Source organism: Wolffia australiana, chromosome 6, assembly GCF_029677425.1.
Source record: "Wolffia australiana isolate 7733 chromosome 6, ASM2967742v1".
In the NCBI taxonomy this organism is placed as follows: Eukaryota; Viridiplantae; Streptophyta; class Magnoliopsida; order Alismatales; family Araceae; genus Wolffia; species Wolffia australiana.
In genome coordinates, this window is record NC_135840.1 from 4,308,521 (window position 1) to 4,336,288 (window position 27,768).

Here is a 27,768-nt window from a genome sequence, read left to right on the forward strand (position 1 = left end):
GAGTTATTTTGCGGAAGAGACCACGCAGGTTGGCGCGTTGCGTGGCGGTATTCGGTGAACTTGCGAAACTGGACAGAATAATGTGGTCTCGTATCGGCCATCCAAATGGGCAGTGCTGTTCATGGATGACCATCCATGTTCACTATCTTTCTCTCTCTAGCATAACTAATGTTACCCACTGTTTGTCTTTGTCCACTTCTCTCTCTCTCTCTCTCTCTCTCTCTCTCTCTCTCTCTCTCTCTCTCTCTCTCTCTCTCTCTCTCTCTCTCTCTCTCTCTCTCTCTCTTTCTCTCTCTCTCGATATAAAACAAGTACGTTGAGGCTTGTCCTGGGAGGGTGGATGCATGGCTAGAGAGAGAAAGACTGGGTGACCCCACTATTCTTTATCCTTTATCCTCTGAAAGGAAATTGATGTCAAGGTTAGTTGTGGCATCGGTAGGGATGATGCATGTTAGGTCTAGAGAGAGAGAGAGAAATGGGAAAGTGGTTGAAGTTATGCAACATGTGATCGCATGGTTGGGAGGCCGAAGAGTATCTTCGGATAACGAAGGCTGATTGTATAATCATAGACTAGGGACCCATCCAGCTGATAGTGGAAGATATCCACAGAAATCAGTAAGTCAAACAAGGATATTTTTCAATTGAAATATGGTTTTTCACGAAGAGAAAACAAGGGAATGAGAGTTTGAACATGGTCGTAAGCAGAAAAGCTGAATCAACAGGATAACAGAAGAAAATTTGCCCTTTTAATTACCCATGCAGTCATTAAAGATGCTGAAAAAAAATGTTGGAGTGAGTGATACGGCGATCAAACCTTAATGGCGTACGAGAGACGACAGTATAACTCGGTAAGCTCAGGCAGGCGCAGCAGCGGCCGGCTTTATCTACCATTAAAACTCCTGCGCCAGCTCTGCACATGATGATGGAAAGAAAGAAGAAAGATCGGTTCCTCGATTGTCGTTCATGACGAAGGAAAGAAAATAGTTATCGTATTGCATTATCATTATCCATTGCATAGACTTTTACAGCCTTTTTTGGCTCCCTCCGTGGCTGGCCACTTAACCATTGGCTGGTACAAATCACATTAGTGTGATCGTCCATTCAGAGAAAGGAAAGAAACAGAAGAAACAAACAACAAAAAACCCAAAATTTGTTCCTAAGTATCTATGCTTCTAGATAAGTTACATCATTCTCCCCTTAGTCTTGAAGTAGTGTCACGTACTAAACTCCCAGCCTTCTACACAATTCAATAAACTTCGGTTTTCAAAGAGATTTTGTTAAGAAATCTGCCAGCTGATCCTCAGTAGAAACATGCTCCACTTTAACCTCTGTAGAAACACAGATCCACCTGATCTATGTGTTTTGAAAGACAATGAAATAAAGTATTTTTTTTCCCCAATGTGATTGCATACTCATTGTCCACCATGATCTTCACTGTCATTTAGGGCTGATTTGTTAACTCACCTATGAGTTGTGCAAGCCAAATTTTGTATCTATGAGTTTTGAAAGATAATTGTGAGTGTTGAGTTGTTCAATTCTAATTTTGTTAGCTTCTGGATTGATCTAGAATTTTATAGACTCTTCTATATATTTCTAGAACCTTCAATATACTTCTAGAGTCTTCTAGATGCTTCTATAACCTACAATATACTTCTAGAGTATTTTAGATGCTTCTATAATCTGATGGAGTCCTCTAGACTATTCTCGAAGAAAATGGATCCTACTAGAAGTTAGCGGGTTTTTCTAGATGTTCTTGAGAGCATTAGAAATCCTTTACAGAGGGAGGTCTCTAGATGCTTCCAGGGCGCTCTAGAAAAAGAGGTGCCTTCCTCATCCTGCAGGTGAATTCTGGGAGAATTTTGGAGTGCATCCTAATGAGAAACCTTGGAGGGTTCAAGTTAAGTTAATTGTAGAGTTGGAGAAGAGTTGGCGACAGCATAGCATCCTGTGAAGAGGCTTTTGTGAGAAGGTGGCATCATGTGTGTATCTTCTTTTTTGTTAGTCCTTTTGGTGAACGTGTTCCATTTCTCCTTTTGTACTTACTGTTTTGGACCTCCATTGGGAACATTGATCATCCAAAAAAGGTTATTTTTCTCCAATCAATATCCTATACTCATGTGTGTGTTTTTTTACTCTCATCCCTATACTCGTGGTGGATTATTGAGATTGTTTGCATATGGATTTTGGGATCCATTAAATCAATATCCTCCACAAAACTCGACTTCATGGTAACTGTCATTATAAGTTTTTTTGTGAAATTTCTCCTACTTTCCTATAGCGCAGTCCAAAGTCTAATGTGCCTTAAATATATCTCAGAATCCTCCTGCTACATGATGAAAGTTAGTTGACTCCCTATATTTACTCAAGAAACCAACATAGTAAGTCAGATTAGGTTGGGGTTGGATAAGATGCCTGAGGTTTTCAATTGTGCTCTTGTACTACCTAGAGCCAACGAGTGTACTCTTGTCACCTTTAAGCTTTTCCTGGTCTCAAGTGATGTGAGTTCTGGATTCCTTTCTAGCATCTTATTGTCTTCCAAAATATTGAGTTCACATGTTCTCAGTCACAACTGATTTTTTTCAAACTCATGGATAACTTCAATTCCAAGATAGGAACTTAGAATCCAAGACCACTCATGTCAAAAGTTTCTTTCATCTCCATCTTGAAAATTTAAATGTGTCAACATTGAATTATAATCACAATCAGGTTGTCTCTGTATACTTCTACCACCATATTCAAATCTGAAGATCTGATAAATACTCCATGTTCTTGACTGCTTATAGTAAAACCTTTTCCAAGCAGAAACTTGTCAAACTTTTCATACCTAGCGCATGGAGGTTGTCTAGGTTCATATGAAGCATTCTTAAATTTCAGAACTTTCTATTATTTTTTCTTCTGAAAGAAACCTTCTGATTGCTTTTCATAAAATTCCTCAATGAGTTATTCATTTAGAAATGCCCAATATACATCTAAATGATGAATTTCCCAACCTCAATGTGCAGCTCAACTCATAGTGCTTGAATGGTGTTGATTCTTGCTACATGGAAAACATTTCAACCATATAGGTTTGCAACCTTTTGGAACAGGCATAAAACTCCATGTCTGATTTCTTTAAATGTCTTCAATTTCTTCCTTCTTAGCTTATCTCCAGACAGCCTCCTAAAAGTGAAGGGTTCTTCTATGGAGATGAGTTTCGGCATCATAGATGTAAGATCTACTATTTCTTAGTCTCTATGAACTTGGTCAAGGTATCTAGACCTTTTAGGTGTTGATTCAATATCAACTTTCTCTATCCCTCTAGTGTATTGTACTATTAGAGTCATCTATTGGACCTGATCATCAAAAGAGCAATTAAATGAAACTGAGTTCATAGATTGAAGACTACCTCTATTGTTTTGAATCTTCATATTTTCTCATTCCCAGAAGCATACTTGTTTGAAGATCACATATCTACTTATATGATTTTTTCTAGTTTCTGGATTATATCATATGTATGATTTTGATCCTGACTCATATCCCAAAAATACCATTGGCTTGCTTTTGTCATCTAAGTTATTTTATTTCTTACTAAGTCAATCTAGGATGGTGTGGGCTGAGGGCGAGAGTCAGCAGCGATTGATGTCAATTACAACCAAGGAGGTGGCACGTGCATTGATCGCGGGGCAGTTGTGGGGTCATGGCAGCGACCTCGTTCGTCAAAGTAGCAACCAATCAAACAGCGGTGGGGGGCCGAACACCAGTGAGAGGAATGTTGCACGAGTCACGGCCGCAGCCGTGCTCAGCTAGGGCTGATCAGTTGAGTGTTTTCATCGGCGGTGGCATCCTGGCAAAGACAGGCGGCGGCAGCACTCATGACTCGGCAAAGGCTGAGGGGCTGGGGTCGGAGCGTGGCCCAACGCAGCAGCATAGGGCGACCTGTGGGTCGATGGCGGTGGTGGCCTAGAGCGAACCGTGGGTTGCTGGTGGCGGCGATCTAGGCAACGTCAGGTTCCCCCCGTTGGTAGGCTGCCCAACGGGGTGGCCGCAGGGCGACCCGGTGGTCGCGGACAGCGAAGGGTTGGGTGCTAATGGGCTGCCAAACGGGGAGATCCTAGGGTGACCAATCGGCTGCCGACGATGGTGGACGAGGGCGCCGACAAGGCTGCCAAATGAGGCAGCCACGAGCGACCTAATGCTAATGGACGGCGGCAGTCAAGGGCGCAGACGGGCTGCCCGACGGGTGGCCATGGGCGACCTAGCATTGGCGGATGATGGCAAACAGGAGCACCGACGGGGCAGCCTAACGAGCGACCGGGGGCGACCAAGTGGTGAAAGACGGCGACGGACGAGGAGTCGTTGAGGCTACCCAATGGGGTGGGGTGACGGCAGTGCGCAACGCTGCACCGGTAGCAGATTGTGACAGTAATGGGTGCAACAAGGTGCTATGGATCTCCTACTCGGAGACAAGGATAGGCGACAATGGCAGCGGCGGCGGCGGTTCTTCCAGCAGCGTCTGTTCTTCCAGTGGCGGCAGCTAATGTGGGGGTGGTGAATTTGGCAGGGCCACGAGCGGTGAGGCTAAGGACTTCTATCGAAGAATGAGGATACGTGTCAGCGGCGAGCAGTGTCGATAGCCACTGCGGCGGTAGTGAATCTGGCGGCGGTGCGGGCGCCAATGATCGTCGTCCTCAAGACTACTCTAGAAAACTGTAAAAAATTATCCATGAAGGAGACGGGCGAGATCCCCTTAGAGAAAAGACAACTCAATTTTTCATCAAGGGAATTCTAAGTGTTTCTTTGGGCATACCTTCCCATATATAGGGTAGGGAGGGTTGCCCTAATGGACCAAAGTGGAGCGTCCAAAGTGGAGGACTTCCCCTAATGGGCTGAACAAAACTTAAAAAACATAAAGAAGACATGGAGAGCCCAAAGCACGGGGCCCTCAATAAAATCCATAAAGAAAATAAACCTGTAGAAAATAAACAAATTCTGGAGCCCTATCGTCAAGCTGGATACTTGAAGCTTGGGTCCTTTGCGTCAGTTCCAGCTCCACGACGCGGTTGCTGGCAAGCTCAGGCTTGGTCTTCCAGATGTTCCTCCATCATACATCAAGGTTTTTTATGGTGATGTATTCACCAGGTACATGGATGTGATGAGTAGATATGTGATCTTCAAATAATTTATTCATTATACTACATGTGTGATCAGACTTGATTGGACTTGGTAAATTATGATGAGATCATACTACGGAGATCTCTAGTCTTTAAGCATGTGTTCTATATATACCTATTTGAGGGATACTTGATAAGGATATCGAAGTATCCAACTAGAATAGCACTATCTAGCCTCACTCATACGATGAGTATGGCTGAGCATGTAGCTATTAGTGTGGAGACACTAAGGATAGACAGTGGGTGATGTTTAGCAAAAAATAGATACACAAAACTGATCCATACGAATTCGTGAATGGTATTTGATACCATGCAAACTATTGTAGAGATATCATGCAAAATCATAAATATCTCCATCTAAATGTCCATATTATTTTGTTATCATGCTTTAATAAGATTAAAATTTCGTTTAGTGTGAATTTATGATTTTAAAATTTTTTTAAAGATTTGTTTCTTTTTAGATTCATGAAGAAATTATTTTTACATGGCAAAGACTACTTATTTTGAATTACTAATGGTGTTTCCTAATTTTTATGGATTCTTTTCACATTTTCCAATGTCAAATTTGTAAGAGAGATTTCTTTCTTAACATGGAAGGCAAGATGAACTAGTGACAACAAGAGGAGAGAAAAAATGAGGATATTGGATGGCCATGAATCACAAAAATGGAACCTTGATATCTCGAGATCCGACAATTTGATCGACCTAAAATTTTGAGGCTAGTTTTTTCTTTTTATGTTCTTTACATCAACTAGAGGGATTTGTAAAATAATTTTGGGAAGGAGGGAAAACCACTTCAAACTTGCCCCAACCCCACTTAGCCAAGAAGGACATAGGAAGCTTTGGAATTCAAATTTTTCTTCAGTTCTTGAGTTAATATGGTGAGTTTCTTCTTTCCCTGTTGATCTTCTTCTTGTTTTTTTTTCCAAAACACCTAGCATGGACAAAATATTTGTGCTCTAGGAAGAGTTATTGAGGGGGGAGCATCACCTTAGTTCAAAAGTGCAACCTAAAATTAAAACCAAACTATATAGGTCATCTACCATTACTAGGATGTCATTTGAATTGAATCTATTATTGCATACATGCTATTCAACACTAATCTACAAATTCCCTTCAGGATCTTGCTTCCCCCAAAGGAGAATCAAGATCAAGAAGGGGTAGGATTTCTTTCCATCCATTTCTTCACTTAGGTATTGATCATTCAAGAGGATCATGCCCACAATCATTCTCATCACTCATTCAGGTGATCTAAAACTCCTAGATAAGGTTCAAATCACTTGATCCCCTTCTCTCCTTTGGCATCCTCTGTCTATTTATTAGGCATTCCATTCCTTTTTGAAATTTCTAGTTGCCTCCCTATGGATCGAACCCTTTCTCATTCTATACTCTCTATATTTTGGAAAAAGGAATTTAATAAATGTTATTGCATAAGCCTAAAACCAACTACATGATTAAAATTTAATTTAATAACACCATTTTTAGGCTTATTAGTATTATACCAAACTAGCAATCGATTGATTCACATCACAGTTATATAAGTGGTTCTTACACAAAACTACCAATGAAATCTTATGGATGGACAGTTGTACTTTGACTATGACATATGAGTTGTTAATCATGAGATTCTAAACAGTTTTAGTTTGGGTGCATCAAGAAGTTCACGAAGACAATTGTGTAGTTAAGTTGGAATTCTCCATCCTTAGTATAAGAGGAGACAGTTGAAGGAAGACTATTTTATGAAGTCATTTGTCAAGATAATAAAATATCAGAGAAGAGTTCTTCGATGATTTTTGAATGTAGCAGTACTAACTCGGATGACCAATTAGGTTCTGACGATTGACCATAACCTATGTCATCCTAGGAGGTTCAAGCAGATAAGGGACTTTATGTACACTTAAATTGATGACACAAGTTCCATGAGTGAGTTGATACCTACTCCTTTGTATATTCTTGAGCACAAGGTGTAGCTTGGCACCCCACGACATGTAGACTTAACCTATCAATTGTGTTAAATAGATCCAACATAAATTATTATATATATATGATGATACATCTAATTAATTTCGAAGGCCGGTAAAGGTTATTGGGCTGCTCGACTCATTAACTAGACTGATACATGGGCCTATAGGGTCGCACACAAATGGTCTTTTGCGCGTCAGAAGATATACTTGAGATTGAGGATTTTATAAAAAAAAATCCACTTTGTATAAATAGGGGAAGGCCTGAAAAAAATTCACCCAAGCCAGAATTTTTGGCCTTCCCCTTCTTCTCCCATCTCACCATAGCTCCTATCCATTCTTGATGCGATCGGGATGGCATAATGATGACGGAGCATTAACAGAGCTCGTCAAGGTGAAGGAGGATATTAGACATGGTGAAGATCATTTGGATACATCTATAGGTTGTGCAAATTAGCAGCTTGATGTGACTCACTCGAGGAAATCATATATATTTTTCCCAGGTGATTTGTGATGGAGGGCGCCCAAATGGCGTCGATGAAATGTCATCGAAGCCATCATCGTCATCATCAGCATCACCGCCAGTCCGTGTCCAGCCCGACTGGCATGCCAAAGCAACCGTCAAGACACCTCGGGTTTAAATACCCTGGGTAGAGCACGATCATGCACGCGTTTGCATTTTAATTACTTTTTTTATTCGTCCGATTTCATGTTCTTGTTCATCATGAGGAGTTCATCATACTCGTCATAACGTGTTTGTATCATCACATTCCACCCGTCATGTTATTTCTAGTCGTTTTAATATTTCTCTATGTTTTTTTAATTTTCAATGTTGTAAAAGGGGTCCCCTATTGGGCCTCTTATGTGTACTGCGTAATAGGTCAATCATGGCCCTATATAAGGCCATGATGGACACGTTCAATGCCAGATCTGGATTTCCATAGTATGGCAGTTACTTTCTGTGTTCAGATCTCACGTACGAAGGAGGGAAGAAGAGGAAGGAGAAGAGGAGAAAAGGGGAAGAAGGTGAAGAGAAGAAAAGGTGATAGAGTTGGAAGGGCGTGGAAAGTGTCTCTTACTGACCATTCCTTGCCACGACGGCTTAGCTTCAGCCCTTGTCTTGGGCTATTTCATCCTCGACACTGTTACAAGCGCCAGGACGAGAATCACATTTCTGACGTAGGACGACTGAGGAAAAAGGGCGACTGAGGAGATGGATGGATGAAGACGGGTAAAGGGTGGTAGACGGGTTTGTAGGGAAGGATAAAAAAACCCACAGAATTCACACTGTCGGATTCGGACTTTAAAACCGATGAAAATCTGGTGGTGCAGCTCCGACCCTTATCGAGGGCGGGAGTACTGTCTTCTCCCACCGCGATGATGCCTAAGCACTGAAATCAATTTTCAAATTTGTGTCGCGAAGAAACACTCGAGAAAGAGAGAGAAGAAGTGGAAATCCAAACCAAATCTAATTCTGACGGCGGTGGAAACTTCTCGAGAAAACACTGGACGGAGAACACTTTCGACACCAAAGAGTTCAGGTGTACCTCGGCACCGTAGTGCATGAAGAGGATGCGGGAAATTCCGATCGTGACGAGGTTGGGTGAATCCAGGTGTTGAGCGGCCCACTGGACGAGGAAGATTCTGGGCGTTCTGGGCGTTGAACGGCCCTGATAGAGAGTAGATGTCGTTGTCGCAGACTCAGGCGTAGGCGCACACAGAGCGCGCAGAGCAGCACGCGTGGGCGCTGATCGTGCGCCGGCACGCGCGCGGAGTGCGCGGAGGGCGTGCAGCGCACCCGGAGCGTGCATAGCGCGCGGCTCAAAGCGTCGGACGGCATTGACGACAATCGGCGCCGCCAGTGTCGAAGTCTTGCGGGGCGGCCTGGGCGGCCCTGGCTGGGGTGGCCCCAAGCGGGCAGCCTGGGGGCAGCCTTGGCGGCCCTGGCAGGGCCGGCCTGGGTGGCCCTGGTTAGGGCGGCCTTGGCGGCCCTGGCAGGGTCGGCCTGGGCAGCCCTGATTGGGGCGGCCTGGGCGGCCCTAGTTGGGGCGGCCTGGCGGCCCCTGGTTGGCGGCCTGGGCGGCCTAGTTAGGCGGCCTGGGCGGCCTTTGGGTGGCTAGCGGCGGCCTGGGGCGGCCTTGGCGCCCTGGCGGCGGCCTGGGCGGCCCTAGTTGGGGCGGCCTGGGGTTGGCCTTGGCGGCCCTACTTCGGGCGGCCTGGGGGTGGTCTTGGGCGTCCTTCAGAAGGAGAGAGAGAGAGAGAGGGAGAGAGAGAGAGAGAGAGAGAGAGGATGGAGAGAGAATATGGATGGTCGACGTCGCGGCAGCGGCAGCGCTAGGGCTGGCGAGATGGGGAGGCTTGGGCAGTCCTCCAAGAAGAGTTAAACAAGACTCAATTCTTGAAATATGACTGCCTAACTATTTCTTGAAACAATGGCCTATACATATAGGCCTTGGAGGAAAGAGAAAATACAACTTTAAGATGAGAAATTAAAGACGAGTTGTGCTTCATGTCACGCCAAGGGGCAGTTGTTGATCTTGCGTTGGTGATGTGTCATGACGCGCGAAGGAACGTGCGTGCGTGGAGACGTGCGTAGTGGAGACGGTTGCGGCATGTCCAGAGCAGGAGTGTTGACGTGTGTGCGTGAAGACGTGTGTGGAGGAGACGGTTGCGGCATGTCCGTAGCGGGAGTGATGACATCGGTTGAGTGTGGCGGCGTATTCGTGGCGGAGACGTTGACTTCAGTTGACTGTGGCGACGCGTCCGATGGTGATGTGTCGGTGTCCTCGCCATCAATTCTCCCAGGGTGCGGAGAACTCGACTCTGTCGAGTAGTCGTTTGAAAGCTCCAGCGGGTTCACCAAGTCGGGGCGCAGGCGAGCCAAGTCTTCCTCCGTAATCCATGTGTCGTCCGTCGATGCTTTGCCCTGCTAACGAACAAGAAACTTCTGCACCGTCCCACCTTTGGTGAAGGTGATTACCTCGTCCAGTATTTCCCTGATGATTTCATGCCAGTCAGAAGGTAGTGATGGGGGAGTCGACAAGTCAATCTCGCTCACCAGAAAGTCCGAAGGTAGAACAGGGAATTTAGATGAAGGAGGTGGGGCTTTAAACGGGACTAAATTTGAGATATTGAAGGTGGTGCTTATTCCCCACGAGGAGGGTATGTCAATGGCATAGGCATTTTCCCCAACTCGTTTGAGGATCGGAAACGGCCCGGCACTACGAGCATGAAGCTTAGTAGCCCGTTTGGAGGAAAATCTTTCCGGCCTAATCCGCACCATCACCATTTCACCTTCTTTAAATTCGCGAAAACGACGGTGCAAATCTGCGGACTGTTTATATGAGGCATTACTATTTGTGATACGTGTACGGATTTCCTCATGCAGACTTCTAACATGATCAGCGAACTCATGACCGTCATCTGAGACTCTAGCATGTGGTAACATAGGTATGAGGTCGGTAGGGGTACGAGGAAGATGACCATGCACTATCTCAAATGGACCCATACCAGTAGTACGGTTGACTGACGCGTTGTAAGCAAATTCGGCGCGCGGAATGACAGAATCCCAAGACTTGAGGTTGTCTCCCACCAGCGATCGTAATAGGTTGCCGAGGCTCCTAATAATGACCTGGGTCTGTCCATCAGTTTGGGGGTGAAAAGCCGTGGAAAATTTGAGCTTCGTCCCCAAAAGATGCCAAAGGGTCTTCCAAAAGTAGCTAGTGAATCGGACATCTCTGTCCGACACTATGCTTTTTGGAAGTCCATGGAGACGCACTACTTCATTGAAAAATAATTGAGCGACATGAGAAGCATCAGAAGTTTTAAAGCAAGGAATGAAATGAGCCATCTTCGAGAAACGATCCACAACCACCATGATGGAATCATGGCGCTTGTTTGTCCTCGGAAGCCCTAACACAAAGTGGATGCTCACATCGTCCCAAGGTTTTTCGGGGACCGGAAGAGGAGTGTAAAGGCCGGTGTTTTGTTTAACCTGCTTGGCAAGGGAACATACACGACATTGGGAGACTATGTTAGCTACGTCTCGCTTAAGGGATGGCTAGCAGAATCTGTGCTCGACCATAGCAATTGTTTTATCTCTCCCAAAATGACCACTAAGGCCTCCGGCATGTGTCTCCCACACAAGAAAATCCCTAAGAGATGACTGTGGGATGCATAGGCGACGATCATAAAATAAGAATCTATTCTCTAAGATATAATCTTGGTTATCAAGGTTCGGGTACTTGCCTAAGATCTGTAAAATGGGAGCAAAATCCGAGCAATCAGGATACAGGTCCTTCATCTGATCAAACCCAATAACCTCGACTTTCATAATATTCAACAAATGGACTCTTCTACTCAAAGCATCGGCGACTCGGTTCTCAACTCCCCTCTTATGTTTAAGGACAAAGGTATAAGACTGAATGAATTCGACCCACTTAATGTGCCTAGAATTTAATTTCTGTTGGGAATGGAGATACTTTAAGGCTTCATGGTTAGAGTAGAGAACGAATTCCTTAGAGAGTAAATAATAACGCCAATGACGTAAGGATTGGACAATCGCATAAAATTCTTTATCGTAGGTAGAATACTTAAGCTTAGCGTCATTCAACTTTTCACTAAAGAAAGCAATGGGGTGATTTTCTTGACTCAGGACTCCTCCTATTCCTAACCCTGAAGCATCACAGGCGACCTCGAATACTTTATCAAAATCAGGTAAATAGAGAATAGGGGCCTGAGTCATTCTAAGTTTGATCTCCTCAAAGGACTTTTGCACATCTACCGTCCATTCAAAATGATTTCCCTTAAGGCATTCAGTCAAGGGTGCCATGATGGTGCTAAAGTTGGATATGAATCGTCGATAGAAAGTTGCTAGACCGTGAAAACTACGAACATCATGGGTATTTTTAGGCGTTGGCCACTGAGTTATGGCGTCAATTTTGGCCGGATCAACAGATACGCCTTGGCCAGATAAGATAAAACCTAAGAATGAGACATGACTAACAAGAAAGGAACATTTTTTTGGATGAGCGTATAATTGCTCGGTTTTCAATACTTCACAAACTAAACGTAGGTGACGGAGGTGGTCGGGTGTGGTCTTACTATAGATAAGGATATCATCAAAATATACGACGACGAAATTTCCTATGAACGGTCTAAGTATGTGGTTCATCAATCGCTGAAAGGTGCTAGGTGCATTCGATAAACCAAAGGGCATGACCAGTGGCGGAGCCAGGATTTTGCACCAGGGGGGCTCACCCAAAAAATTCAAAAAGAGATAAAGTATTTTCAGAATGAATAGTTACACTCTTCGCGATTTCATTGCGTTAAATCCACTGACGACACTATCAATGGGGATGTTGCGGGCAATTCCCTTTTCTATGTAGATTGTAAGAAGATTAACTAACCATGAATCACCCATCGATGTCCTCAGCCTGGTTTTCACAATCTTAAGAGCAGAGAAAGATTGTTCCGTTGTGGCCGTTGAGACGGGCAATGTAAGAATCAGTCGAATAAGGCGAGTGCAGAGAGGAAAGTTGACACTAAGTCCGCTCTTGATGACGATGCGAAGCAGATCAGCGATTGACTTAAGTTCGATTCTGAAATCCGGATGGGATATGAGAGTGGACTTAAAGGAACGAAGTTCTGATTCCAAACCCAGGCGATCAACGTCCGACAGATCTTCTGAGTACACTTTTGCAAGGCGAAGGATTTTCTAGTAGTCAAAACGATGGAAGTTGTCATTCGGTTGCAGACATGATGCTAAGTCCATTAACTCACCCACAGTCTCACCGAACCAACAATCAAGTTCAGAACGGAGTTGGTCAAGAACTGGAATGAAAACCTCCAGCCGATAATGATCTTTGTAGGATAGTTCAGAACTTTGAGGCGGTCTGCCACGCATGCGTCTTCCAGATGGTTGCCACTGTTCATCTAATGGCGGGACTACGATACCATGCAAAAAGGAGAATGCCACCGACCTATCAAGAATGCCTGGGAACCCCTCATCTCTGATAGACTGAATTTCCAACTTTGCAGACTTAATCATCGCACATGCATTCACTAAGTCTTGGTCTTTCTTCTGAAGTGATACTGAGAGCGTATTGGTAACGGTCAAAACTTCTGTCATCAGCATCAAACCAAACGCGAACTCAAATGATGAGATCTTCTCTAGCAGATGATCAGCCTCGACACGTTTTTCAGGTGCAACAGCATCTTCAGCAACCATTTCAAGAACATCGCAGATTGCAGAAAACAAATTAGCGATTGTTTTCAATGTTGACAATCTGCAGTTCCATCTCGTGGAAGAAATCGAACCGAGACTTTTCATCTGATTTTTCCCATTACCAGTAACAACGTCCCCTAATTCAATGGCTTTTTGGATAAATTCGGCATGAGAGCTCCGAAGCGCATCGTTCCGTTTGCATGATGCTCCGCAAATGTTGAAGATATGTTGGACTGAACAGAAAACTGGGCGATAGAATGAACCTCAATCGCCACGGCAACAATAACAAGGTTCAACTGGTGAGTGAAACAGTGAACATAAAAGGCAAATGGAACCTGAGATCGAACAAGGGTCTGTAAACCATTGAATTCACCTCTCATGTTCGAGGCACCGTCGTAAGCTTGCCCGCGGAGACGTTTAATGTCCAAGCCAAAACAGTGAATGAATCCCAGAAGATGCTGAAATAACGTCTCAGATCTTGTATCTTCCACGTGAATGGCGCCTGCGAACCTCTCACAAATTTCTCCATGCTGATCGACGAAACGCAGAACGACGCTCATCCATTCCTTCCTGGCCTCACATCTGGCTTCATCAGCAACCAAGCAGAAATATCCATCACCGAGATCTTCCCTGATTGTTTGTCTTACAGTATCTGCAGCAGCTTTTGTCATCTCCTTCTGGACATCGAGAGATGTATATTTTGCATTCTTAGGCAGGCATGTAATTGACTTTCGAAGATCTGAGTCATTGTGTACCAAGAAATCCAATGTTTCAAGAAAATTGCCTCTATTCAAATATTTGTGGCTTTCTTGGTGACTGCGGAAGGCCAGGCCTTGTAATGCCAGATGAAGAACAACCTTGGCAGTGACGACAACTTGGGCAGCTTGTGCTGATTTCTGGTCACCATCCAAGCGACTTAGAATGCAGGGCAAGACTTTAGTCTTTCGTCTTTCCATAGTGGCAATCGCATCAGTGTGGTCGATAGAGTTGTTGTGCTGAATGAGGCCTTTGTTTTTCTCCAAAGCATTTTTCCATCGCTTAAAACCACCTGTGATGAATTGAGAGCTTGAGTGAGCTGTCTGTTTTGAAGGACTGAACAGATAGCACACAAAGCAGAACGCGTTGTCATTAGCAATAGAGTACTCTAACCACGCGAAGCGCTGAAACCAACTCGCAGAAAAAGACCTGCCTGTCTTCAAGTTGACCGGATACTTTGATAAGCGAGGCTGGAAGGGGCGGAGCTCTAGGTACTTGTCAATAAGAGTCTCTTCACTGACTGATTGGCTGTGAATCAAATTCCTCATTCCAGGATCTCGTTCCAAGCCATCCTCAGTTGAAATTGGATTGTAGGCGATGGGAGAGATAGGAACAACAACTTCTGATTCCGTAGTGGGCAGCAATGTGGCACCATCGGCTGGTGTTTCAGTAATTGGTGCCAAAGGATGCTCCGTTTTCTGTCCTTTGAAAAAGAAGCTAGTGATTGAGGACTGCAACCTGTTTTCTGATCTATGCCTTCCTTTTTCCATGGGGGAACATGTCCGCATATGCTTTTTGTATAGTAAGGCGATGCCGCAATTGCTGAAGTTCTCAAGATAAGAGTCGATCAAAGTGAGAGCATGCTGACAAACGTCAGGCTGGCCAGAAGCAAAAGACAAGAGATTGTTGTGATCAAATCCCAGATCGTCCAACTCTTTCTTGAGATTAATCAGTGATTCCTCTTGAGATAGGCTGCAAGAATTCATGGCAACATAATAGAGCAAGAGCGAGGCAGCTATCAGGTGTGAGACTTCGAAAAGAGACGAGTAAGGGAGGAGTGACTCTCGGCCTCCTATTCCAAAGGAAAAATCAGTGAGAATTTTTAAAAATTCTAGATATTCGAAAAGAGATGGACGGAAAAGAAGAGGAAGGAGGCCTGGAGAGGAAGATAAAATATTCTCAATTCAATAAAATGAATTTTGCCAATGACTTGGATCTCAATTTCAATATCAAAGTTTGAATGTCAATTGGCTTCACCAGGAGAAGACAATTTGTCTCAAATTTAATCAAATTTTAATTGGAATTTTAAAATCATATTAAGACGTTCAAAAAATCAAAACATATAAGAAATATCCTTGTCAGTGATAATACCGGAGATTAAACCAAAATAGATGAAATAAATCAAATAATTGATATGACAATTCAAATGAGATTCATTGTTCAAAATTGAACTCGCATAGAATAATCAAAATGAAATTGGATGACGATTTGACAAAAAACTGGAATATAATAATATTAATAATGCAGTGGATAATTTTGGATACCTTGAGAGAGGGGTTAGGGGTGCTGCGGTTGGGCTCTGGTGGGGCTCTGGCAGGGATCCGGCGGGGCCTTGGGGGGGATTCGGCAGGGCTTTGGCAGGGATCTGGTGGGGCCCTGGCAGGGATTCGGCAGGGCTTTGGCGGGGATTCAGTAGGGCTCTGGCGGGAATTCAGGCGGGCGCTCCTTTCCTCTCTCTCTCTCTTTCCCTCTCTCTCTTTCTCTCTCTAAAGAGAAACAGAGAAGCTCTCCCCCGACCTGAATAAATTTAATAGGGTGTGGGCCCCCCCTACTTAATTTCTTCAGGTCATTTTTGCTAGGGGGGCTTGGGCCCCCCCGGACCCCCCTTGTCTCCGCCATTGGGCCTGACTTTCCACTCATAGAGTCCATCTTTGATCTTAAAGACGGTTTTCCATTCGTCTCCTGGTCGGATACGAACTTGGTGATAACCGCTCTTAAGATCAATCTTGGAGAAAATTTTTGAACCTGCCATCATATCAAACATGTCGTCGATGCGGGGAATAGGAAACCTATACTTGACCGTAATCTTCTTTATAGCTCTACAGTGAATGCACATGCGCCAACTCCCATCCTTTTTGGGAGCCAACAGTGCAGGAACGGCACACGGGCTAAGGCTCTCTTGGATGAACCCCTTGTCCAAGAGTTCTTGGACTTGGCGTTGTAATTCCTTGTACCGCGTAGGGTCCATCCGATAGTGAGGGAGGTTGGGTAATGACGACCTCGGAATGAAATCAATAGCGTGCTGAATATCACGCATCGGAGGTAGGTCATTGGGCAAATCATTAGGGAAAACACTTGCGAATTCCTCGAGTAGCTGAGAAACCTCGAGAGGTGGGGTAGAGGAATCCTCGGAGGAGTGATCAGGAATCATGGCCAAGCACATAGTCATTTCACTGTCGAGTTCCTTTTGAAATTGATAACCGCTAACGACGCACAAGCCTACGGATGGAGATTTTGGTGAGGCTCTCTACGGACTATGAGTGTAAGGATACCAAGTGATCTTCTTGCCCTGATGGATGAAAGAACAGGTATTGCTCCGCCCATAGAGGTGTACATCATTATCATACAACCAAGGACGGCCGAGGATAATGCTGCCCACCTTCATGGGTAAGACATCACACAGTATCTCCTCTTCGTAGGATTGAACCTTCAAAGGGAGACGGCATTGGTTCTTCACAGGGATTGAGGTAGCATCGATCCAAGACACAAAATAGGGGTGAGGATGTTCAATCAAAGGTAATCCCAAACGTGACGTCATAACATCGGAGACGACATTAATAGAACTTCCACTGTCTACGATCGTCTTACACATCTTATCACCAATTTTAAAATATGTGTAAAATATGGATGTCCTCAATGCGGAATTATCAGTGAAAGGCTGAGTAAGGTTGCAGCGGAAATTCCCCTAACTGACATAGATGGGTCGTGACGAGGAAGAGATGGTGGGCAGTCCGTGATGCCAATGAAACTCACTAATCTGTCATCATGCACAAATTCATCGACAACATAACTCTCAACTCTATACTCCTCCTCGTCAATAGGTTGCTCATCTAGGGTGGGGTCGCTATCGAGGGGCTCCTGTCCTATGTGTAAGGCTCGTGATGGGCATTGGGAAGCTCTATGACCTCGACTCTGGCATTTGAAACAAGTCAAGCCGAAAGGACCGAGTTGTGCAGGATTGGGTTGAGGAGGGACCCTAGCGGTGGACTCGAGGGAAGGTGATGTACGAGGATTTGGTGTAGTAGATGACTGAGTCGGAGGGGGTGGATGATGTTAGGTGGGAGTACGAGTGGAGGTAGGAACTGGTGGTGGTGGTGCCGGGAGGGCTAAGGGAGGATTACGTTGGGTCGCACGGTTGGAATAAGAAGGATTAGATAAGTGCGACCGATCAGTGAGAGCAGCGCGATTGTACACGGGAGTATGATATAAATTCTGACAGAGCTCTAGGTCTTCTACAATCTGATACGCCTGCTCTAGTGTGGTGGCCTTGCGGACGAGCAGCTCTGTCTCTAAATATGGGTTAAGACCGGTTCTAAATTGAGAAATAACAACACGGGGATTCTCCTCAACTCGACACCTCATATAGAATTCTTCGAATTGGGTAATGTACTCGGAAACCGGACGTCTACCCAGCTGCAGTTTATGCCATTGATCTAGGAGATTGTCTAAGTAAGCTAGTGGAACGTATTTCTCATGCAGTTTATCCTTCATTTGGGGCCAAGTATCTATGGGTGCCTCACGACGGTTATAAATCAAAATTTTGAGATTTTCCCAAAAGATTTACACTTGTCCCCCTAATCTCATCTCGGCATACTGGACTTTCTGCCACTCTAACATATTATACCACTTAAAATAACTGTTTAATTTGGACTCCCAATCAAGATACTCCTTAGGGTCCCTAGATCCCTCGTAGTATGGAACATCGACTTTGACGCTATGCTGAATCTGCTGCCATTGGTTGTCGTGATCCGCACGGCATTGATCACGAGGGGGAACCACATCCTCGGGTGGATAAGGATTGTCCCTGTCCGGACGATTCCCTTTCCATCCATGATATCGATCGTCAGGCGTATAAGGATCATTCTGTGGGGGATGATTCCTATCGCGCTCTGGGATCCTCTCCTCCGGGGGATGGAAATCGTCTCGGGGTAAACGATTTCCATCATGCACCGGGGCTCTATCCACAGGTGGATAGGGATCGTTCCGTGGGGGACGATTCCTATCCTGGCCCGGGGTCCTAGGCTCGGGTGGATAGTAATCGTTCCATGTGAGACGATTACTATCCGGACCGGAGTACGAATCTCAGGAGGAATCTGATCGTCTCGCTCGGGACGATTCTGATTTCGGCTCCCGGATCTATCCTTGGGCCGTATAGGATAGTCCTGGTCGCGATGACTCCTATCACGAGCTCGAGGTCTGGAATCAGGCGGATAGTGGTCTTCGCGATCCCGGTAATGGCGGTCACGACCTCTATTCTCGAGTTGGTAAGTCTGTTCGCTCACCGCATCGATCGAACTTGTTAGACGGTTATCCATATTGGTACTTTGTGTATTCACATCACGAAAACCATTCTGGACAGCGTCTAACACGCGATCGATGTCCCCTCGAGAGGAGGTTGGTGGGACGGACGATGACAACTCATGGACGGGGACGCACACCTCACGACCATCTTGGGGTTGGTCTGTCATCGGAGCGGAGACTCGTTTGCCTGAATGCAAATGCATGCAATGGGACTGACAAATGATGAATGGAGACGTCTACGATGGCAGAAACGACTGGGCTGACAGGTTAGACTCTGATACCAATTTGACGTAGGACGACTAAGGAAAAAGGGCGACTGAGGAGATGGATGGATGAAGACGGGTAAAGGGTGGTAGACGGGTTTGTAGGGAAGGATAAAAAAACCCACAGAATTCACACTGTCGGATTCGGACTTTAAAACCGATGAAAATCTGGTGGTGCAGCTCCGACCCTTATCGAGGGCGGGAGTACTGTCTTCTCCCACCGCGATGATGCCTAAGCACTGAAATCAATTTTCAAATTTGTGTCGCGAAGAAACACTCGAGAAAGAGAGAGAAGAAGTGGAAATCCAAACCAAATCTAATTCTGACGGCGGTGGAAACTTCTCGAGAAAACACTGGACGGAGAACACTTTCGACACCAAAGAGTTCAGGTGTACCTCGGCACCGTAGTGCATGAAGAGGATGCGGGAAATTCCGATCGTGACGAGGTTGGGTGAATCCAGGTGTTGAGCGGCCCACTGGACGAGGAAGATTCTGGGCGTTCTGGGCGTTGAACGGCCCTGATAGAGAGTAGATGTCGTTGTCGCAGACTCAGGCGTAGGCGCACACAGAGCGCGCAGAGCAGCACGCGTGGGCGCTGATCGTGCGCCGGCACGCGCGCGGAGTGCGCGGAGGGCGTGCAGCGCACCCGGAGCGTGCATAGCGCGCGGCTCAAAGCGTCGGACGGCATTGACGACAATCGGCGCCGCCAGTGTCGAAGTCTTGCGGGGCGGCCTGGGCGGCCCTGGCTGGGGTGGCCCCAAGCGGGCAGCCTGGGGGCAGCCTTGGCGGCCCTGGCAGGGCCGGCCTGGGTGGCCCTGGTTGGGGCGGCCTGGGCGGCCCTAGTTGGGGCGGCCTGGGCGGCCCTAGTTGGGGCGGCCTGGGCGGCCCTAGTTGGGGCGGCCTGGGCGGCCTTTGGGTGGCCCCAAGCGAGCGGCCTGGGGGCGGCCTTGGCGGCCCTGGCAGGGGCGGCCTGGGCGGCCCTAGTTGGGGCGGCCTGGGGTTGGCCTTGGCGGCCCTACTTCGGGCGGCCTGGGGGTGGTCTTGGGCGTCCTTCAGAAGGAGAGAGAGAGAGAGAGGGAGAGAGAGAGAGAGAGAGAGTAAGAGAGAGAGAGGATGGAGAGAGAATATGGATGGTCGACGTCGCGACGGCGGCGACGGCGCTAGGGCTGGCGAGATGGGGAGGCTTGGGCAGTCCTCCAAGAAGAGTTAAACAAGACTCAATTCTTGAAATATGACTGCCTAACTATTTCTTGAAACAATGGCCTATACATATAGGCCTTGGAGGAAAGAGAAAATACAACTTTAAGATGAGAAATTAAAGACGAGTTGTGCTTCATGTCACGCCAAGGGGCAGTTGTTGATCTTGCGTTGGTGATGTGTCATGACGCGCGAAGGAACGTGCGTGCGTGGAGACGTGCGTAGTGGAGACGGTTGCGGCATGTCCGGAGCGGGAGTGTTGACGTGTGTGCGTGAAGACGTGTGTGGAGGAGACGGTTGCGGCATGTCCGTAGCGGGAGTGATGACATCGGTATAGTGTGGCGGCGTATCCGTGGCGGAGACGTTGACTTCAGTTGACCGTGGCGACGCGTCTGATGGTTATGTGTCGGCATCCTCGCCATCAATTTCACTAAGCACAGCTGCCCCTGAACGTTGTGATTTAACTACTGTCGCCTCTCTCTCGGTTTTGATCACAATCTCTTTATTGATTGAACGAGAAAGAGTCGGACGACAGTGATCCACCCTGTATCATCCTTCAACTGGCTGCCTTTGGGGTGATTCACGCGGAGGTCCACGTCGCCTACTATTCCAACCCCCCTTGGATTCTCCGGGTGCTTACATCAATCAAGTGGCCGTCGATGAGTCGTTGATTCCTGACAAAGTCAGTTGAACGGCAAACCGCACGGCATCCTCCATCTGGTTATCTTTGGGTGAGTTGCAAAGTCATCCACGTCATCTACGACCCCATCCTTAGACCCTCCGTGGTGCTCACATCGATCGAGTGGCCACTGCTGAACTGTTGACTCCTGACAAAGTCAGTCAAACGGCGAGCTACACGGCAACCTCCATCTACCGATTGTCTTTGGGTGATTCGCACGGCTGTCCTTGTTGATTCCATCAAAGTCGCCATTGACCGGAGTGATTCTTCTGCTGGTTGGATTGTCGACTGCAATTGCACCACTGGTGGAGACTAGTTCTGACGCCAACAACCATTACAGGATTCAAGCTCATGTGTTGAGTTGACTAGCTGCGTGCCTTCTCACTCAAGGCGTTCGAGGCCGTCAATTATCTGGGATTGCACCATTGAGAAGAACAGCCGCACTCTCCTACGCACGTCTCCGCCTCCTTACCCGCAACTTTGGCACTCTTTCTCACCACATCTGCCTGCACCAGCCCGTGTGCCGACGGATTCTCTGATGAGGAACGCCACCACTGACGAGGTACGTCATTCCCTTTGCTCGTCTGTTAAATTACCTCTTTCAGTATATCTTTCAACCACACTCCACCGCGCTCAGGTTAGGTTAGGTGAGAGAATTACTTTGAGAAAATTATGAGTTGAGTATTTCTCTAGGAACGGGCCGAGCCCGTCCGTTACATGCATGCCCTTACTAAATTATTACATTCGACACCGTAGTTGCCGTGGTCACTCAGATGAGGGTCAGAAGGTCACCATCATCCTCATTCGATTGCCCATCCCAGAGCCCGGAACTTGGCAAATCCCCATGAGTTGGGGCCTGCACGTACATCCACCTAGGATTCACGTCATCACGTAGTTACATCGCCTAGTGAATTACTCATCGGCCAAAGCCATCGAAGATGTCCGACATCAATTTGTTTCATGATTTTGTTGATGCTGATATAATTTCGCTACAGTCTTTCACTGTGAATCAATATATGTTTTTCATTCAAATCAAGACTTTATAACCTGACATCTTCTTTATCCAGTGTCTATCCCATGGTTTGGATCTCATTCACTGCCCAAACGAGCTTCCCAAAAAACTTTTGTATTGGGTCATCTTCTCCCATAACCAGAAGCTTGAATTCCCACTTACTCGATTGAATCTTTGCTATCTTCACAGAGTCATGCTCTTTAGCGCCTTACATGTATCTTTTGTTATCTTACCTTGAAGAACAGATAAAAGCTTCTTATTCTACTTCTCTTCTCTACAATACCTCAAATTAAATCCCATTGCCCATGCATCTCCAGCCATACCTTCATCCTCATAGACCAAACAAGATAGTTATTTATCTTCATATTTAGAAACGAGATCGGTCTAGATTACGAGGATTGTAATCCTATGAATATATGTAAATAAAAAACATCATGTATATGACGCAATGCTTTCTCCACAATCACGTCAAATTCAACTACTTTATTTGTGTCCACCAATCTTGCCTTTCATCAAAAGGTTTATTCAGTGCAACTTTTCTTAAATTTTAAATGTCTCTACAAAATTCTCATCATCAAAAAAAAGCCAACGTTTAATATTCACTCTTAACCCTTTTTTTTTCAAAATCCAATTCGACAAAGTGAATTATTATTCATTAGGTATGGCTTACTCCTATTAACTATTTTAAATGAGAAATGTGTTTTGAAGTGTCTACTTTCCAGTCCTATAAAAAGAAAGGGTCCTATCATGAGAGAAAATTGTTTCCTATTCAATTCCTTAAACTGTAATCTAATTATTACTATCATAAAATTTGTTTAAATATATACAAATTTTAGCGTAGTACATTGAGCCAGTCACCTATTGATTAAGACTTCATTCAGAAAACGTTATTCATCATCATTTTTATTAAATCATCTTGTACGTACTCTAAGAAATAGTGATTTGACTGAATTTTGAAGTATATAGTCCCATTTTATTAAAGAAGTACATGTTCACTATGGTTGAGCAGTTTCAAACAGGGGTCCAGGGAAAGGGGAATGGGACTACATTAGAAAAATTGGGGAAAATAGATGATTCATGGTGAGGAAGAGAGAGAACAAATGAAACTAAAACTAGAAAAAGACAAAAAATAGACTTAAGTAGGGAATAGCACATCCCAGACATGAGTCTTGCACGTGATGGGATGGATGACAAGTGGTGGCAGGTGCGAGCTTGATGTGGACTTTTTCATGTCTCCCATCTCACGATTTTATTTAAAGTCATCATGTTATCATCATTCATCACAAGACCACTCGTCCCATTATTGTTCCATCATCAGGAGTCCTCTTCACAAGGGATGAAAGGACATATCCACAATTAAAATTTTCCGCGTAATTTTATAAATTAGGTTGAAAATTATAAATTCTGACCTTATTGTCATCTAAGTATTGAAAATTTTAATTGTTGAATCTTCCATTCCCACCCGCTCATTATCTGATCTTCCTCTTTCGCAACGCTTTCAATGACTTATGACTATGTGTCACGCGGTCAAATCCTGAGGTATGTCTCTTGCTCGAATCGGACGTGTGCCGGCCTCAGTGCGTGGAGCAGAACACTGACCAACCTTGATCTCTTGTAGCGGAAGTCTTTGTAATTGCTTAAGATCCCATAGAAGGGGGTTAGAGGAGATGGTGGGGACGCAGCCCCATCGAGGAATAGGGTCATTGCATTGATATCATAGAAAGGTTACATCGTCGTTGGGACAATTACATGGGAGAAGGCGAGGGGTGATACAAACGAACGAGATGAGGCACATCGCACCAGGGTAGTGTCGCCTCTCCGCCTCTAGGCTGCCGCTCCACGCGCACGCCCACTTTGCTGCTACACATGTGCCCCTAGGCCAGGCGCCACGCGCCCGCGGGCGTGGCGATCACACACGCCACCCCTGCCTTGACGATCACACATGCACCAGCACCCACGCTGACACATATCGCACGTGTTCTGTGCAACGCCACCGCATTCAGCAGCTCAAGCCTAGCGATGTGCGCTCGGCACTACCCGTAGGGACGCCGCGCGCCCCCATGTTGCCTTGGCGCTCTCTGTGCGCCACTTGCCTAAGTCTCCTGGCGAGATGTCTCCCAACCCAGCGCCCCGCACACGCAATGCGCGCGCTGCCTGTGCAGCCACTACGTGGCACCCCGGGGCCTGGCAATCACACATGCTAGCCCTGCCTCTAGGCGATCACACACGCCACAGCACCCGCGCTGGCACCTTTCGCTCGATCCGCTCGAACGCCATCGTGCTCGGCTCCTCAAGCTGTGCGCCGCACGCCCACCGCTACCCGCAAGAATGCCAGGCACCCCCATGCCGTATCGGCGCTCACTGCATGACAATAGCCTTAGTCTCTTGGCAGGATGTCTCCCGCCTCGTGCCCCGCACACGCGATGCGCGCGCTGCCCGCGCGGCCACTACGCGACACCCGCAGCACGCCACCTGGCGCTCATGCCTAAGCGCTCATGCGAAGCAATAGTGCCCTGTCGTGGTGTTAACGCTGGCGCGCAGCACTTGGCGCCCATGCGCTCACACCTGTCAGCCCGCGCGCCCAGCACGCGCGAACTTCACCTGATCCGTCCCGCCTAAGCGCGAATGGGCACGCGCACCATCCGTAGTGTATCACCACCAACGTGGGCAATGGCCTGAAAGATCTGGTAAGGCGTCACCAGCCTTAGTGCGTTGTAGCACTAAATAGGACCCAATCATTAAAGATCGTGAGTCTCACGCAAACACGCCCACCCAATATGCATGCAGGCCTCTGGGCAAGGAATGACACGTAGTTTGGGGCCTAACACTGACTCATACTCTCAAGATTCCACTTTGCCATGTGATTTTTGTGCACCATCAGATATCAATGTCCACTCATCTCCAACATCCATCCCTACCTCATCTCCTCACTCATGTTGTATGTCTTCCACCATTCCTTCTAAGCCACCTTTGTCGCTTAAGCTCTCTCTCATCCTCTATGGCACCAAGCTATGCTGGATGAATACCATGATCTCCTTAAAAAATATAGTTGGGACCTCATTATAACCCCTCTTTACCAAATATTATTGGCTGAAAATAGGTCTCATGCACTAAGATACATAGTGACGGTACCCTTGATTTGGTCAAAATTTATGGTCAAAATTATGTTGTTTTTCATTTGATTTTAATCAATAAAATTTTTAAACCAGTACTCATATAATAATTCTAGCTAGTGGATAATATCTTAGGGATTTGACTATATGCATATAGTTTTTCGGGGAAGTAGTAAAAGATATATGTATAGGATAATGATGCGATGGAAATGGTGAGATGAGAGGAGAGGTACCATGTATTTGACTAAGGTGTGATGGTACGTACGAAGAAAATAAATAGAATGATATGAATGGGATGAATGGGATAGAGGGAGTAAGATAGATTTAAGGCGAATATGGTGGATGTAGGAGATAAGTATGGAAGGAGAGGAAGGTGGTGATTTAGGGTTTCTGATTTAAATGGATTATAGGGCATTGGACATTATCATGATGATGTAAAGGGTGTGTGATAGTGATTATGCATCGTGATGGATTGGAATGGAGGTGATGTGGAAGGTGATATGGATCTAACTAATGTATATGATGGTTCTAACTAAGGCAAGAGACAAACTTCATATCCCTATTTTTCGTCAGGATTAGGGAAATTTATTGGTGCAGATTAGCTTCTCCTCTTCTCTATTGATCTTCTATAAACACTCAATACACAGAAAACATTGATGGACCGTCAAAAGCCTGACTCCCTTTCAATATGCCTCTCTAGGAGGAAGTGAGTTTAAATATATTTTTTGCAATGACCTGGGTTCAATTTATAGATCCAACCACACCAATTGATAGAGTAAAGAAGATGAAGTTGCCCTCAAATTTTCAGCTTGATCGGCCTTCTAGATCATTGGATATCAAGCAATGAAGTTGGATGGTTTTTAGACGTTGATTCCATCTAAAGATTTCTCTCTCATCATCGTCATTGTCACCATGTCACTTTCACAACGTTTGTCTTTATCATTGCATTAAATGCAATAATTGGCTTTGATGATCCAAAGCCATCATCTATTGACGGCTGACATCGATAGAAGATAAAAAAAGGATAACAGTAAGTTATTATTATGAATAATAATATAAAAATAATGAGAAGACGTGTGAAATGGCGTCATGTCCACATGATTTTCAGAAAGCGCTAGTAATTATTAGACACATCAGCACCACATTTGCATGTTTATCACGTGTACACCTGCCGTCATGTCTCTCATGACACATGGCATTGGCCCCACCGTTGTTGAACAGTCAAAAAGTAAAAGAACAAATAAATAAAGTTACTAATTTGTATTTCCTCACCCTTCGCATAGCATTTATTAGAAATAAAATTACTCCTTTTTATTGGGCCTCGTCATTGCTATGATTAAAAAAGAAAAACCATTAGCAAGCAAAGATCTTTATGGCATTGTGAGTTAAGATTCCATAATGGCACTTTTGGCAATGATTAGTAAATCATTGTGGGAAAAAATTTATTCATATAAACCATTTTCTCCACAAGGATTGTTTGTATAAATCACCGTCCGACTGTTCAGATCGCGCTATGTAGTGCGATCGAGGATTAATCCCAAAAACTCCTTAATAAGTTCATATAAATTAAATAAAAATCCAAAACTATAAATAAATATATTTGTGAGTTTGAAAATTCACATCTTCATGAATATGACGTAGAATAATGTAGGAAAATCATATTCCACACAAAAAATATTTTCTTTCAGAATATAATGTTATAAAAATATGTATAAATACTTAAAATACATATAATTGAAAACAAGTTGTAAAAATAGATTTAAAAGTTATCACTCAAATGAAAATAAGCATGCAACTAGCTGACTGTTTTTTCATGCACTCACCTCTTCACATCATTGGGACATTCAACAACTCAACATTTAAAATGCATTTTTACATGGTCATCTTCATGAAGTTATTTACATGCGTCAGCCTCTTGGTTTTATTTACATGCATCTACTCGACATATAAAACCCACTCCCATGTATGTTATCTTCAAAAATAGCTCTATGGGCTCACGCAGGCTCTTTGTGCCAGGTTCAGAAACTCAGCACTTTTCTCTTCTCTCTTGGATTCCTTGGCTCTCAATCCGATTCTTCCATTTTTCATAAACTCCCGGGTCTTGGCCATATTTATATTATTTTATATGTTTATATCATCATTGTTCTTGGTTTGGATCCCTGGGGTATGAAAGCTGTAATTAGGCCTCTCGAGATTACTTTCACTGTTCGCCACCTTGGCCTAGCTTGCCATTTTTAGACATTGATGTACATCCTCATCACTCATGTATTACCTTATCTCAAACTTCTTATGCCAATAAACTATTAAGTATGGCTCAGATGGCTCACTGTAAACCTGTGAGCACTCCATGTCATACAGACTCCAATAAAAATGGAGTCGTCATTGACAAACACAAATATGATATCATTCAGTATCTCATAATTTTGGATACTTTGTAATATCTTACGATCACAGGTCCAGACCTTGTCGATGTTATTAATAAAGTTTGACAAATACATATGCAATCCCCAATGAACCCCTTGACTTGCTATTAAGCATTTCCTATGCTACATTAAGGGGACAGTCATCTATCATTTACATTTCAATAGAAAATCATTCTCACATTATAGGTTTTTAGGAACTCTGACTAGGCAGGAGACTCAGCTGATCATTGTTCCTCTAGTGGATAATTATGTTTTTTTTTGCTCAAATTTGATTAGTTGGGCATCCAAGAAACAGTCATGATTTCGAGGTCGAGCATGCAAAGCATGTACAAAGCTGTCGCAAATGCCATTGTTGAACTTCTGTGGGTACAATATCTACTTTAAGAAATCCATCTTCCTTGTGATTA

At 45.1% G+C, this 27,768-nt stretch overlaps 1 protein-coding gene across 1 annotated transcript; it reads right to left on the reverse strand.

The window, feature by feature from the left end:
• Positions 1-12,413: 12,413 nt before the first annotated feature.
• Positions 12,414-15,079, reverse strand: LOC144704473 (uncharacterized). Its single transcript, XM_078576912.1, has 3 exons — positions 13,506-15,079; positions 12,893-13,398; positions 12,414-12,805 (listed from the first exon to the last, which is right to left on the reverse strand). Exons 1-3 carry the CDS (start codon positions 15,077-15,079, stop codon positions 12,414-12,416), a joined length of 2,472 nt encoding a protein of 823 aa, XP_078433038.1.
• Between the last annotated feature and the right edge of the window lie 12,689 nt (positions 15,080-27,768).